Source organism: Diplotaxodon limnothrissa, linkage group LG14 (genome assembly GCF_057381915.1).
Source record: "Diplotaxodon limnothrissa isolate DT_005_m linkage group LG14, D_limnothrissa_male_GT1.1, whole genome shotgun sequence".
NCBI classification, from domain to species: Eukaryota; Metazoa; Chordata; class Actinopteri; order Cichliformes; family Cichlidae; genus Diplotaxodon; species Diplotaxodon limnothrissa.
In genome coordinates, this window is record NC_140609.1 from 22,757,129 (window position 1) to 22,772,026 (window position 14,898).

Genomic DNA, 14,898 nt, shown 5'->3' on the forward strand with positions numbered 1-14,898 from the left:
CGGATTAGGCCCTGGAAACCGTTTCCTTCACATAGAATACTGTGCAAAAGTCTTGAGCTACCCCCATATTTTTGGCATTTTCCTTCCTAGGAGTCAGATTTTTATTAAAAGTGGTCTTGAGCAATATTTCTCCAGGCTTTCTGAAGGTCCTTAGAGTTTTTCTTTGGACTTTAGCTGCTTTTTCACTAATTTTTAATCCAGTCCATTTTCAGCAGACTGTTGTTTTGTTTGTAAAGCCACTTAAGACTGAGCCATGAATCATTTAATCACAAAATTTGTTCCCATTTCTTCAAATTGCTGAAAAGATGCTAAAGATACTAAAGTTTGACAGGGATAAAATAGTATTTTATTAGCCAATAAGTTGATCCCTAAAGAGCTATTAGCTGAAAACACTGCATATGTCTGCATGTGTAGTGTGTCCTTAAAAACTGGAGAAATGGTGGCCCTTCAGTAGATCCATCTGTTGTTTGCTAAAGCCTCATCAGAAACGGTCTCAGTGGAAGGGTGGCTGTCAAGTAGTCATTTTTAAAGAAGGGAAAGAGGGAGATGAGTCTGAGGTATGGAATGAAAATCAGAGGCAACAGGTCTTTATAGAGAGATGAGTCCAAATTTGAAACTGTTGGTAGAACAGTGAATGTCTACAGCCATCTGTGAAACACGCAGGAGTCATGGATTGGGGCTGAATTTCAGCCAGTGGTGTTGGGAATCTTGTCATGTATGAAGGGAGAGAAGTACTTTCACATTTTGACCATCTGGAAAGCATCTGATTAGAAGTAGCTTCACTTTTCGGCATGAGAATGATCCTAAACGCACTGCCAATGCAGTAAAAGCATACCTGGACAGAAACACACAAAATGGAACACTATCAGTGATGGATTGGCCTCCCCAGAAGCAGTGTGGGATCATACTGACAGAGGAACAAAAGGCAGCCAACATCCAATTTAGAGCTTTGTATGGCCAATACATGGCCAATATTTAGACCAATGTACTTCATCCATCTATCCATCTATCCATCTATCTATCTGTCTGTCTCATTAGCCCATTAATAGGTGTATCTTTTCCCTGTGGGTTTACCTTTCTCTACACATTCTCTAGCAGGCAGAACAAACGTACCATTTTTGTCCTCCGTGAACACGATTAATGAACAAATTCTAATTTGAACTCTGGCATCGGAGCATTCGCCCAAAGACAAACGATGCTGTGCAAATGATGGAGCCATTACAGAAATGGACTGATATTTATCTTTGTCATTGAAACCTTCATCCAGGGTCAGAAAAGACCAGCGATCTGGCCAAAACAAATGACTTTTGTAACTCGCTATTAGAAAAAATCTAAATCAAGCCTGGTTTTTGTTATTAAGTACCCACGTGACGGATTTCTGTAAGAACAGGATTCTACTTTCATTTTTCTGGTGGGTATGTGACAAAGAGCGCTGTCGGCTACGCTTCCACTGGAATTTGACTTGGCTGTGTACCACCTTTGTCAAGTATGCGGGTAACAATACAGCAAAATGTCAAGGCTGTGATTTCCTGTGTTGCCAAGAGCATGAGAGAAATCACATAGGACAACAAAAAAAAAAAAAACCCACAAAACGCACGCTCTCTCTAACCCACCCACCCACTCGCACACAAATAGGTGATCAGTGCCTCCTCTTCTGTGAGGCATCGATCAAGGCAGGAGTGAAAAGTGAGGGAACAAACACAAAGGAAATGAAGCTCCATTTTATTTCTCTGAAAGACAAACAATGTCAAGATGTTTTGGTCAATATGTTCAACAACTGTCAGCGAACAAAAGGCTGTATAACAGCCCTGACAGCGTCTCACCTTATAGAGAATTTCTGCACTCTGAATACCTTTTCTTTGAGCATACAACAACAAGAAGCCTTCTGCAAATAATTGCAATCACTTAATTGCAAATAATAAAATCAGCAGGAAAGCGCTTACTAAAAAATGTGTAGCAGTGCCTTGTCTTGAATACTGTTATGAATACTGCCACCCCTGGAAAATCTGGTGTCTGTTAGGAAAAAGCAATTGTTTGACAGAGGGATGCAATATTAGCAGGAATAAAATGAATAGATTCAATAATTACCATTTTAAAAAGGCAGTAAAGTCATACTAAATGCAACAGTATAGACAATATATATATATTTTAAATAATCTCAATATCCCTAAATGTTATAGACAGGTTCCCCCCCCAAAAAGAAGCAAAAAACAAACATGGAACAAGCTATTCTTCCAAGTGTATGTGGATGTTAGCTGTTAGGGTGACTACACGGTACACTGTAATTCCTTAATCCTTGCACGACAGCAATCAACTACAAGGAAACTGGTATTGCTATGTGCTACAGCTGGGTGAGCTCGAGGAGTGAAGTAGATTGTTCACCCACCTCTGCAGGCACTCAATGCTCATCATGTGCTCCATAAATCCAACAGCAGCTAGGCAGAGGGTGGGTAGAGATGCGCTTAATTCATGAACCTGGAGCACCAGGGGTAAAAAGGAAAAGCACGAGCACGATAAAATAAAGTTGACACAGCTGTGACATACAGGTGGCGGTGAGTGTTTAGTGTGTCACGCTTTTAATGCATGTGTGCGCGTGCTGTGGGTGGTGACAAACTGAAAAGAAAACTTGTCATCTCTAACGCTGCAATGGGAAGATTGTGAGGCAGGCACTCGAGGAGGAGAGGAGAGGAGAGGAGAGGGAGATGCAGTCTGAATTCAAGTATAAATCAGACCAAGGGTGTTGTGTGGCGTTCAATCACTGTCCCGAGGAGACGGAAATATCCACTGAAAAATCACAGTGATAGATGGGCTACGAGTGAGTGGACGCTTATACAGCACATGAGCGAGCTGTTAAACTCATTAGCCTCTGTTAGACTGCCTACCCACACAAATTCTCAGCTGTTCAAAGGATTCACAAGTGAGCAGACGTTAATTCAGTTATGGGGGAGAAACGAGATGTGGGTGCATCAGATCCTTCTGGTTCACTCGATAGTTGTTCTGTGTACTCATCCAGAAACCCATACGTCCCTGATGCTTCTCTGCATGCGTATATGTCACAACAAAGCAGCTGCGTGCTCTGCATATTTCTCCCGGTTGTATAATGCCCCCCTCCTCACCTAAAACAAACCCCCAAAAAACAAAACAAAAAAAAAGAAAGCGCACTCAGAAGCTATTTAGCATGACATATCTAAACAGCCCAGAAGGTCAAATACATCACAGCAGAAAAAAAACAAAGGAGACAAAGCCAGCAATCCCAGAGAATTGAGGTTGTTTTAAGAAATGTATTTATAATGGAATAAAAATGTCAACATAAGAAAAATAAAGCATATAAAACATAGCAGCCAAACCGAGCCGTCTCTCAGTGGTCTCCCAGAGAAGGTCGCCCAGTGTTTCTGTGGGATTTGTTTTAATTCTTACTCTACTGCTCTTCGTGCCTTCAAGGTAATTGGCAATCTCATTCCAACTACGCTTGATTTAGCACCCCCTGTAAATGTTTTGAGTGTTTAAGAAGTTAGCACTGAGAGCAGCGAGAGCCTTCAAACTCTCATGAGTTTCTTAGGGACATTCAGCAAATGGATAGAAATACCTTTCATTAAAAAAAAACAATGAATTGTGGCTCTTCTTTCTTTGCCATCTGCTTGGCAATTTGATTTAAACCTGTTATTATATATGGAGCTACAGAAAGTGTACATTAACTGTTTGTGAGGATCCTGGGAATGACTCTGCATGGTGTGTGTCTGTGTGCGTTTAAATGTTTCCATTAAATCACTGCACACACCTAAGTGCGCATCTCTCTGTCCTATGAACATAATGAACACCAAATGAGTTTACTGCTGCAATAATAAAAGACACATTACCGGGCACCTCCATGATTATATCGATGATTATACTGTAAATACACACAATTCTGTGGGTCGATAACACAGCAGCTCCTTACTGGAGGATTAGATGTACTGTATTTGAAGATGTGCAGAGTTTGTTGCCATGAATATGAAATGTTCATTTAAACGACAGAGTGATCAAAATATGTTGTGTTCTACTACAGGATGATAAATGATAATATGCATGAATTTCCAAGCATGAAAACCTGCAGATGAAAAAGGATGGAGGCAGAAAGCTTTCGTGGCTAATAAAAGAACAAGAGACGCTGCAGCGGTACCTTCAAGCTGTGTCGTGTTGGCAGCCTGGTTTTGAGGGATGGTGATTGACAGAATCTGATGGGCAGATTTAAAATGATGGGCACATCAAAGATAAGCAAGAAGCGGAGCAGACAGCTGGATGACCGTTGATTCTCGCTGTGAAACGGTCGGGCTATCGTACAGAAACACCTTCAAACCAGCCGGTACAGCAGGAAAATAAGCCATATGTCTCTGTAATGCGAGCAGAAAGTGAGGCGATTTTAAGACTCGTGCTGCTGGTGGTGGATTCTCACTTCTTCAAGTTATGGCTGACGCAAAGCAAATCAAGGTAACTGACTTTAATCATTTCAAATACTTTGGTAGTGGGGAAAGGAAAAATAAGTGTGTTTCAGCTCCTCCTGCATCACTTTGCATTAAATATCCGCCACGTTTTAGCCTGGTTAATGTATTCTAAGTTTGGTTTGGGGTTTTTTGCAAAAAATTATAGTATCAAAATGTCAGAGTGCACCCAGGCTGTCTCCTACGAGCAGTGTGTAAAATATCACTTTCAATAAAAGTTTAACTGCGCTGACATTTAAAACAAGCCAAGCCAACTGCTGATATAAAAATCCCTTCACTCTACCGAGGACTTTGTTTTTGGTTGGTTCTAATATATGCTGGGTTTGATATACATACTGAATATGTAAGCTGGAAAAAAAAAGAAAAAAAATGATGTCTTATAACTTACAATGGATATATTTGTAAGCAAGAGAGCATAAAGGGGACTGGTGCAAGGACAATAAATGGGTCAGACACGGAGGACAGATGGAGGAGAAAGTAATGTCAGTGCACAGAAGAGGGATGATATAAGAGGATGTCTCTGTGCATGTACATTTGTGTGCGTAGACATCATGTTTTTAAGCAGGTATTCAAAAGAGAAAATCCTTCTTTAAGTTGACTTGACTACCCTAGAACCACTTCAGGATGACTCATTCAGTGAGCACTGGCCAACACCTCTGGACATGCATCACTGTCTTTCAGAGATCCCAACAATTAAAACATTTTTTAATAGAATATCACTACTATAAAAGGAGTCTTTGTGTCCGCATGTCTGTCCTTTTGTTTTCTATGTTCACATGAGTTTGCCGTCTTCTCAAGGCTGTGGTGCTTTCTTCAGCCACAAGATGATGCTTGTGGTTTTTGGCACTTTCAAAACAAAAGAACGTGAAGGTTGACCTTGCCTTAATCTGTCCATCTCTGCAGCTCTTCAGAGGCAATATACGTTCCTAGAGTAAATTGTCAGATAAAAAAAGGACCTTGTTTAAAGTTTTTTTTTTTTTAACAATAGAATAACAATATTCAGTACTGATAATCCAACAGAGGACAGAAATAATTTAAAAAGGAAAGAAAAGAAACAGCACAATGATAAATGACTGGAAATACTGCATAGTACAAATGCCCCGTAGCTGTTTTTGTCTGTCCTGTTTTACACGGTACAGAGGGCCACCAGGGACAGAACACAACGAGACCGACTCATCAGTTTTTCCTATGACCAAGGAAAAAGTTCGCCCAAGGAGAGATTCCAAAAACTCACTGCTGGCGGTCGCCTCAGGGGTAAAAGAAAGTCCACAGCATTGTCCTGTCCTTTAAGGATAAACTCTGGATGGCAGAATTAAAATGCCACATGATCTTTGATCCCTGGAAAGAAGAGAGGTGGCTGCTGGGAAAGGCAGTCCTGCTGGAATTGTGGGGCGTTATTCAGGTTCACTGCTATTTGTGGTCTTGTCCCATTCTATGCTCTCCTCACTGTGAGTGGGAGATGGGAGGGCCCCTGGGCCCCCTGTGGGGCGCATCCTCAGTCCTTGGAAGCGTCTGCACTCGGGACAAATGCGGATGTGGCTGCACCCCCTCGCGACCAGGGCAGCCTCCTGCGCCAGTCTGTGGGAAAGGGGTTCAGGCAGTCCCGTGCCCCCGCACAGTTTTCCGTTGCTGAGGCTGACAGCGGCAGCTCGCGCCCGACGTTCCTCCAGAGGTAAGGGCCGTGGCCGCAGCATCGACGCCGCCCGGCGGCGCCTCGCCTGCAGGCTGTCGCGACACAGAACGATCCCCTGGAGCTCCCGCAGCATCTCCTCGCACACTGACTGCTGCAAGCACACACACGGGAAGAAAACAAAGATAGGGCAGAGGGGAATAAGAGAGGGAGAGAAAGAGAGAGAGGCCAGACAACTCACTGACTATGGGCTCGATCAGGACAGACGGAGTGACATCAAAGACACACAACAGATACATTTCAGGGTTATGTTCATAATAGGGAAATTGCATGGGCGACAGAGAATAGGGTGATGTAGACTGAGCGGCCAGCAGTGAAATCAGCGACACATATAATACACACGGGCTTGTTAAATTTACTTTTCACATCCACAAGTGTAGCACACGCATTTCATCGCCGGCACTGGTGATCAAGTGATCCGCTGGGTGTAACACAAGGATATAAACTCAAATAATCGCAATCACAGACGTGACACCGCAGCTCAAGCACAAGACGGAAAAGAAACTCATCACCAATCCACATAAGCTGCACACGAACACTGTACAGATGCACACAGGCGTAAATCCAGATGCACAAATATGAACGATACATGTATAGACCCGCACACACAAACACACACAGGGTTCACAATTTAGAGTGAGACATCAATCTGTACTGCTCCAAAAGAAGAAATCACATGAGTGGGTTTTTGACTTTCTGAACGTTTATTGAGTTAAAATCACAGCGCCAAATAGTATTCAAGTATCTGTTAAAGAAATCACATCGGAGGTAATGATATCACTGCATGCACATTTTTCTCTGATTCTTCAAGTCATCTTTTGTGGTTGACAGCAGTCCTCCCTCATGAATATCACAGGAGAGCCCCTTCCACTAGCACTAAACTCATCTGTCTATTGTGAATAAAAAATAAATAAATAAAATCCTCCAAACAGCAGAACATCTGGATGCTGAGGACACTCAGGTTGCTTGCTAGTTCTCTCTCCAGATGAAGCTACATTGAAATCATATTTTCATACTGGATTACAATACCACACACTTTCAGCATAATTTTCAAAAGCACTTTCAACTTTCGCCAGTAAAAAAATGCATCTAAATTCCTTCCTTCCTAAAAATAATTAGAAAAAAATATTTTTAAAGTTGCTGTTTAAGAGGTTGTAATAATGCAGGTCTGTCTTCAGCCTCAGAGGACAGCTAATGTGCTGATGCAGTTTGAAATATTTGCATTATTGGCTGGTGATTTTGCTTCTGTATCAGCAACTTTCAAATCATAGCGTGGCACTTTTAAGTGTTTCAGGTGTCATTTATCATTGTTTTGTCCCCTGTTACTTTGAATAACCAACATTGTGTGACCGAGCTGTAGCGACTCTTGGTCCTGACATTTCCAAAAAGCAGTCTTTTTCTTTTTGCTTCCAAAACAAATCTGACGCCCTTGCTTGAAGTCCATTCTTAGCGCAAAGTTCTAGTTGACTGCCACGACTAATCCTCTACTGTCCATATTTCAACTTTTGATGGTGAGAAGGACATGTAGTTTTTGACAATCGTGGACACAACAGCGAGTGTGTTTTAAATAAGGTCACTAGATTAAGGCTGAGATAAAGATTTGCAGCACCCTGTAAATATAACTAAAACAAGATCTTTTTTTTTACTGTACAGTTTGATTATTCTGTGTAATATATATATGGTACGAATGGATGCTTCTCTGCTATGAATACAAAAAACACACGAGGTATTACTTTGGTTTGTGCTCATAACTTCCTGTCAAAGCTGCGCACTGTGGAAAAGCCTAGCAGCTCCGCGAGGGGGAAGGTGCCAGGGAGGGGAGAGGGAGACAAAGCAGATGCAGGTTAGATAGCCCTCTCTCACCTCATTTCCTGGTGCGTGCCTTAACATCCAGACAAACTCCAGCACTGCCATGAAGATTGCCACCAGCAGGCCACACACCAGCACCACAAAGATGCCACCGATGTTCTCCATCCCTAGACCTGGAGAGATGCCGGGATTGGGCGGGATAAGTGTTTTCTGGCATCATCAACCAAGATGTGGATTTAACTGCAGAGACAAACCTTTAGCACGGTGGTCCTCCTCTTTTGGACACTTGCCGCCATCCCACCACTTCCTCTTCAGGATCTCCAAACGATTGTCCTCTTGCAGTTTGAGGATGGCTAGGTCGAACTCGTCACGGTACACTGACCCTGAAGGGAAGAGAAAAGTAAATGAGGGACACGGTACAAACGAAGAGTGACATTTCCTTGACTTCTTCTTCTTCCTTCTCCTCTGGTATGCCATGGCAAATGTGAGAGCGCGTCACTTCACCACGCTTCGCCCGAACCAACAAAACGAAGATTTCAAACCTGAGATTAAGGAGCTTACAATGATCTTCCAATGTTTTACGGTCACGGCGCCATCATCCACTAAAAAGACGGCTTATCTATCCTTTAAACATCAAAGGAATGGAAATTAATCTGTTTACTTTAAGGTGTGTTTGACTCAATCTGAGATCAAAGTGTAAGTAAACCCTGTGTTTATACTCTTGGAGCAGCGAGCGTCGCGCAGAAACTGTTTCACATTTCACAGGAACAATATCTCAAATTCCCTCGCTCTTGTCCTCACTTTTCCCATCACAGCATGGCAACAGCTGCTCTATTAAAATCTAGCATTAAAGCTCTCTTAGTTTCTCCCTTTTTGCATCATTTTGCCCCATGATAGCAGCTAGTGGTTTGGCTTTGCTGAGGCTTTACTTTTTTATTCAACTCTCCAATGTGACGTTTATGGTGTATCCTCCAACTAATGCCTCTGCTCTTCATTCCCCTTCTTAGTGAATTATACAGCACATTTAAGCGAAACCATCAGCTCTCTCCTCCGTTGACTTCGTTTTACACTAACTGCCTTGCCCCCGCATTACTCCGGCGAACTGGCTTCTGTCTCTCTGCGGCTTGTATCAGATGTTTCAACTACTTGACCAAGTTTCTCCTTCTTTTGCTTATCCGTCACTTTCAAGTGTCCTCCAATTTTCAACACTTTGTCCTCCACTCACCCAGCGGCATGCCGATACCATAGCCCTTAGTGTCCAACAGTCCTCCAATCTGAGTCAGGTTGCAGTTCCTCTGGCGGTAGTACTCATTCATCGTGCTCTCCAGCAAGTAGGCGTAGTTAGAGTTGAGGACACGGGCAATCCCCTCCTCTGTGCTCTTCACAAACACGCTGGGCTGCTTTGATTGCATGAAGTTCCACATGCGCTGGTACGTCTGGTAGCGGGAGTTCTGCACAGGCGTGAAAGAGCAGATAAGATCAGAAGAAACAGGTACAGAGAGTGAGAGACAGTTAACAAAGCATCTCCTCTTCTGGTTTGGTTTGCTTTTTTTTGGACTGATGGAGTGTTACATCAGAGCGCCCCCCCCCCTTTTTTTTCTTTTCTATTAGCGCACCTCTTTCCCATTTGAGAAACTTCCGAACAGAAACTTCACTTAACACCTCCACCTGTCTTTTACTTTCTCTCAGCCTGTCTTTCCTGAGTTATTTAAGGTCCAGTGGACTTGAAAGCGCCAAGGAATACAAGGCTAATATCTCTCTTCCCTTCGCCCACTATCATCCTTCACTGTCTCTCTCCCCTCTAACACCCTCTTTTTCTCCTGCTCAGTGTCTTTCTCTTTTTCTCGCTGAGGTCAAATCTCAAAAGATGAAAGAGGATAGCGTGGGACCTGGACAGTGCCCCATCTCCCCGAGGAGAAGGATATTGAATGGTTGTGGCAAAAAAGAGACAGGAAACAGATAAAACCTGTGGTTAGAGGAGGAAGACATAAAGGACAGGAGGGTGACGAAAAGGACAGCTGATAGCTGATCACAGATGACCCATTGACTTCCATGTGCTCTGAAGTGAGCCTGTGCCTACATACAGTGTGTATGTATGTGAGTGAAGATTTAGGAGGATAAACAATGTGGCATATACAGCAATGTGTGTAACTTCTAACCTGGAAGAAGGTCATCGTGGATCCACCGTGCATGGTGCCATATTCTATCGCCGTCTGATCTGCCAGATCATCTACTGACTCTATCGGTACCTCCATCCTCTGCACTGTTAGGAAGGCGGCCAGGTTGGCGGTGTAGGAGGAGATGATGATTAATGTGAAGGCCCACCTGTGTGGGAAAGGCAGCGGACAAGAACATATGTATTCACCTGCAAACGTATGTAAATGGGCAGGCTGACACATGAAGATAAATGATCTGGGTGGAGGTGTAGAAGGATTAAAATAACTGCGCACCTGAGAGGAGAAGACATGACAGGATATTCAGTAGATGATATGGCGGATGGATTAATGGGTGGATAAAGTTCTAGCTGCAAAGGCGGACAGACAGACACAAACGATGCCTCGTGTGCACACAAATGCACAATCTCACTCTTGAAATCTGGAATCAAGCTTCAAGAATGCGTTACTGATGAATTGCATTCCGTGATGGAGAAACCTGTGCATTGCACCGTGCATCTGGAGCCAATACTAACCACACTCCGCTCACACAACGTGTGGACAGAGCTCTAGGAGCAATGGTGGATCCTTGCTGCATGAAGCCTCCAACTGGGAACCAGAAGCTGTTGCCAAGCGAGTACTGGTTGATCAGCAGGTTGCAGCGTCCCTTTAAACAAGGGTGGGGGTTGTACCATTCATAAGGTGTCAGCCTGTGGGGAAAGAGAGAGTGGGAATGAAAGTTAGATTATGTATTCTGATAAGAGCAAAACTCAAGAGACGGGGAGTGAGAGGAATGGAGATAGGAAGAGGGATGAAGGATGAGGAGAAAACAACTCAGTCAAGTGAGGACAAAGTCACCTTGGCTCTGCAGAGGGAGAACCAACCTGTGCTTCGCTTCTGCCTACTTAAACTGTGAGGATGCAGGTGGTGTAATTGGGGTGCTCAGATATAGCTACAGTTCTGTGACAACTCTGTTCTGTGCTGGGTTGAACCAACGAGCCATGTGACTCACGTGGCAAAGATAGAATTTCTTTCTGAGTCACAAATAATTACAACAAAGTTCAAAAGAAGGACAAAAAACTTTAAACAACCCAGATGTTTAACATATTTCCCACTGTGATCACGGGTGGAAAAATTATTCTTAGTAAACACCTAAAAAAAGGAGTACATGTATTATTATCTCCAAAACTGCTACGATTAAACCACCTCACCCAACATTTATAAATGATTTTCATATTACACCAAAGACCACCCGTAGAGCTATCTTTAGAAAACTGGTAAATTTGAAGGTCTTGGTACTTTTAATTTGATTCTGTAAGGTGCTGCAGAATTCAATTAGCATTTTCTTGCATTAAAGCATCTTCATTAGATATACTGTAACCTAGTAATATTTCCATTTCAAAGGAAATTATGATTTTCAGCAGCAGTTGTGGCAGTGCCATCCTTGACCAGCAGGTGGCAATGTGATGCTAGAGACCTGCCACTGGTGGGAGAACGTCTCTTTCTCTGTGATGTTCAAGATCAACCAGAGGCTAAAGAGAAGCGAGAGAACAAACACCTGTTTCCTCCGCCGTATATTGCCCAAAGAAACGTTTTTTTGTGTGCTCTTACTCTCTGTACCCAGTCCATTTGTTTGCCTCATTCTTCTCCTGTCTCTCGCTTATCTGTACAGACTGCATTTTATGGTTGAGCTCCTTACCTGGCCACCAGAAAGAGAATGCAACTGACAGCCAAGTAGGCCAGAAGCATGAAGAGCCAAACACCCGGTGAGAAGGGATCCAGGAAGGAGAAGTAGCCTGGCCTACGTCCCTGGAAGACAACACACAGAGAATGACTGGTCTTCTTGGACATAAACTAAAGAAGGAAACATAGAAAGGCGATGATTACTGCATTTCAGTTCTGTTTCCCTTTCTTCCCACCTCCAGTTCGGTGTGTGTTGACCAACATTTACTGGTGCCTGTGTAATTTGGAGAAGATGGAAAAGGTGACTGTGACCGCAAATAAACGGATTTTGATGCGATAAGCATAGGTTTTCCCTGTCCTAAACTGATAGCACTTTAATTATACGAATCTCATTTGCATGTAAACATTCAGATCAGCACTGTATGAAAGCGCAAACTCAGTCTCCCATGGACTGTCAATAGAGTGGCAGAGGCCTGTATGATAATACGACATCACTGATAAGAGGTTTATATCCCGCAGTCCAACACTGAAAAAAAAATTCTCACAACTTCCAACAAGCTGTGATAGATACATTATTAGGTTTAGTCGTACAGAATAATCAGAGGTCAAAACTAACAAAAGGCAACATTTTTACTCTCTACAAGTCTGCATGTAGAGAGAAAGAAATGTCAAATAATCAGCTAAACCATTAGAACCACATTAAAGACAAATTCAATTCCATGACCTATAGTTGACTTGCAGTATGACCGGGAGTGGGCAGTGTACACAGGTGGAGGGGGATTAATAGCTCTGGCTTGGCTAAAAAGGCTAGTTGTGCTGAAGCAGCTATGGGGTGTTGCATATAAATGTGCATTGGTAACCAGGAGATAACATGGCTAAAATGAGGTTGGCAGCCAGTAGAGCGATGGGAATATAGGGGCTAATTCCTAATGTTTCATTATGCAACATTGTCCTCTAAATGAAACCAATTACTGGGGAACCACAGTCAGGATGATTGGGCCCGCTTGTTTATATGTGTGTTTGTGCCTGCTCATATTTCACACGCGCACGCTAAGCTTACACCCTTCCCGACCAAATGTCTGCAGGGGAATATTAGCCATTTACACACAAGTGCACGTCCGCCGCCTGTTAATGACTATGAAATGGAGGTGGCTGTCAGGGCCAGCAGGACGCTTAGATAATGGAGGTGATCAAACAACCAACTGTCTAAATGTTGCTATGAGAGGGACACGTTTAGTCGTGTAGAAATTCCTCATTGTCCATTTCTGTGTCAAAGGCACCGCCGTGGAGTCTACGTGAACAAGCCCAAATTGCATTTATGCAAAAAATAAAAAAAATAAAAACTCAATTAAGTATTCCTGCCAGACCTCCTGCGTGCCAAAACGCTGCAGTAATACATTTCTGAGGCCCTCCAAAATTTAATTTGAGGCAAAGAGGTTGAAATTATTTTGGTGGGCATTTGTTATGATAAACGAATCCCCATTCAGAGTTGTGCGGAGATGAAAATTCATTAATGCGTCTGTAATCACTTGCATATTAGCCCGACTGAGTAAAATAGGAGTGGTGCAGAAAGCAGGAGAAGCAGGGGGAGAGAGTTGCCGAATAACTCTGAGCAAGATTCGAATCAGCCTGCCACTCATAACGTATGTCAGACCACGTTATAGAGTGCAATTGCTTATGACGATGGCGATAGCTGTCTGAGAATGGAATAGTGCAGAGCTGAAACACACAATGGCCATGTCAGAGGTATATGTTGTAAAGTGAGCATCAGTGCCAGGCTGCCTTCGGTTGGCACTGGCATTACTGGAGTAGCAGTAGTATGTGCTGACATGAGTCCTCCTGTTTTGCTGGTCCAGTTTGATGCATGCTGACCCAGCGCTTCGTGAACTGCTGGGCATGCTCGTCCACATGTTAAGTTTTCACCAAGGTGCTATTATTAAGATAAAGATCACTGCAGAGACGTGGGACTAATGTGCTAACAGATGGCAAAGTGAAGGTGCAAGAGAGCAACTCAGAAATAGAGACGGAGAGAAAGCTAGGACGAGACAACAGGAAGATTACAAGGACAACAGGAAAACAGTAGGAGGTTTGCTGCTTAGAAAGCTCGACTTTGCTGCTTTTATGTATTGGCTTTGAGACTAAGGGACAAAAGTGTTTTACTTTTTTTTTTAAGAGTTAGAAACTGGAACAATCCATAGCTGGAGTAGACAAATTAATGAGCACACAAAGCTTCAGATAAGCTAAATGGAAACTGCATGAAAATGTTTTAAAATCTGTGTGCACATTTCCAAAGATAAGATAGTTTATTCAGTTTTTTTCTGTATTAAAACATTTTAGATTAAACTAAGGACTAGAAAGAGCAAGCTTAATGAAACTCTATTTAATGATGATCTCGTGACATGGAAAAACATGGTGTGTGATCACTCGACTAAAGCTCCACACAGCTCAGCAGTGCTTTAACACCTTTCAGGGCTTTTATTTTACCGTGCCAACTTTACTGTTTTGGCTCACTCGCGCTGATCTTAACTACCTTATTTCCTCTCTGCTCCTGTTCTCATGAATACAATCTGCACCACAATAGCAGAGCGTTTAACAGCTAAGGAGCCATATTTCACCCCTCGGAGTTGGTGTGGACCAAACCAGCGGTAAAGCAATGACTACTGGACTTACATTTGACAAATTGCTGGAAAGGGAAATGCAAGTGAATGCTAATGGTACTTGGGACCTGTCGGATGGGTAAATAGGCAGCTGTTTTCTAACATATTGGATATACCACCTTTATCAAGTGCTTAATATGTAAATGCTCGCTGTGCTGCCAAACGAAATCAATCAAGATGGGTTCAAAATTGCTGTGCCACAAACTGCTGTGCGAACCACTAAACATTGTTTGAGGAGAAGTGCCTCACGGGGCAGGGTGACTCAGGATTTCCAGTGATGTAAGGAAATTGTAAAGTAGAACATATAGAAGGGTTTACCTATTTTTCATTCATTTATTCATAAATAAATTATGCATGCAAATACTAAATATTTTTAGTAATTTCTCAGAGACATACTTTACATCACAATCTTATTTAGGTGGTCCAGT

At 42.8% G+C, this 14,898-nt stretch overlaps 1 protein-coding gene across 1 annotated transcript in view; it reads right to left on the reverse strand.

Annotated features, from left to right (window-relative positions):
* Nucleotides 1–5,859: 5,859 nt before the first annotated feature.
* The window catches only part of grik4 (glutamate receptor, ionotropic, kainate 4), a 270,949-nt gene continuing 261,910 nt past the window's right edge, over nt 5,860–14,898 (reverse strand). Inside the window, exons 14-20 of the mRNA XM_085371274.1 lie at nt 11,830–11,939; nt 10,667–10,840; nt 10,137–10,302; nt 9,203–9,428; nt 8,232–8,360; nt 8,032–8,150; nt 5,860–6,262 (exon numbers count right to left, since the gene is read on the reverse strand). Coding sequence (XP_085227400.1) covers nt 5,873–6,262; nt 8,032–8,150; nt 8,232–8,360; nt 9,203–9,428; nt 10,137–10,302; nt 10,667–10,840; nt 11,830–11,939 — 1,314 coding nt within the window. The 3' untranslated portion in view covers nt 5,860–5,872. The remainder of the gene's footprint in view (nt 6,263–8,031; nt 8,151–8,231; nt 8,361–9,202; nt 9,429–10,136; nt 10,303–10,666; nt 10,841–11,829; nt 11,940–14,898) is intronic.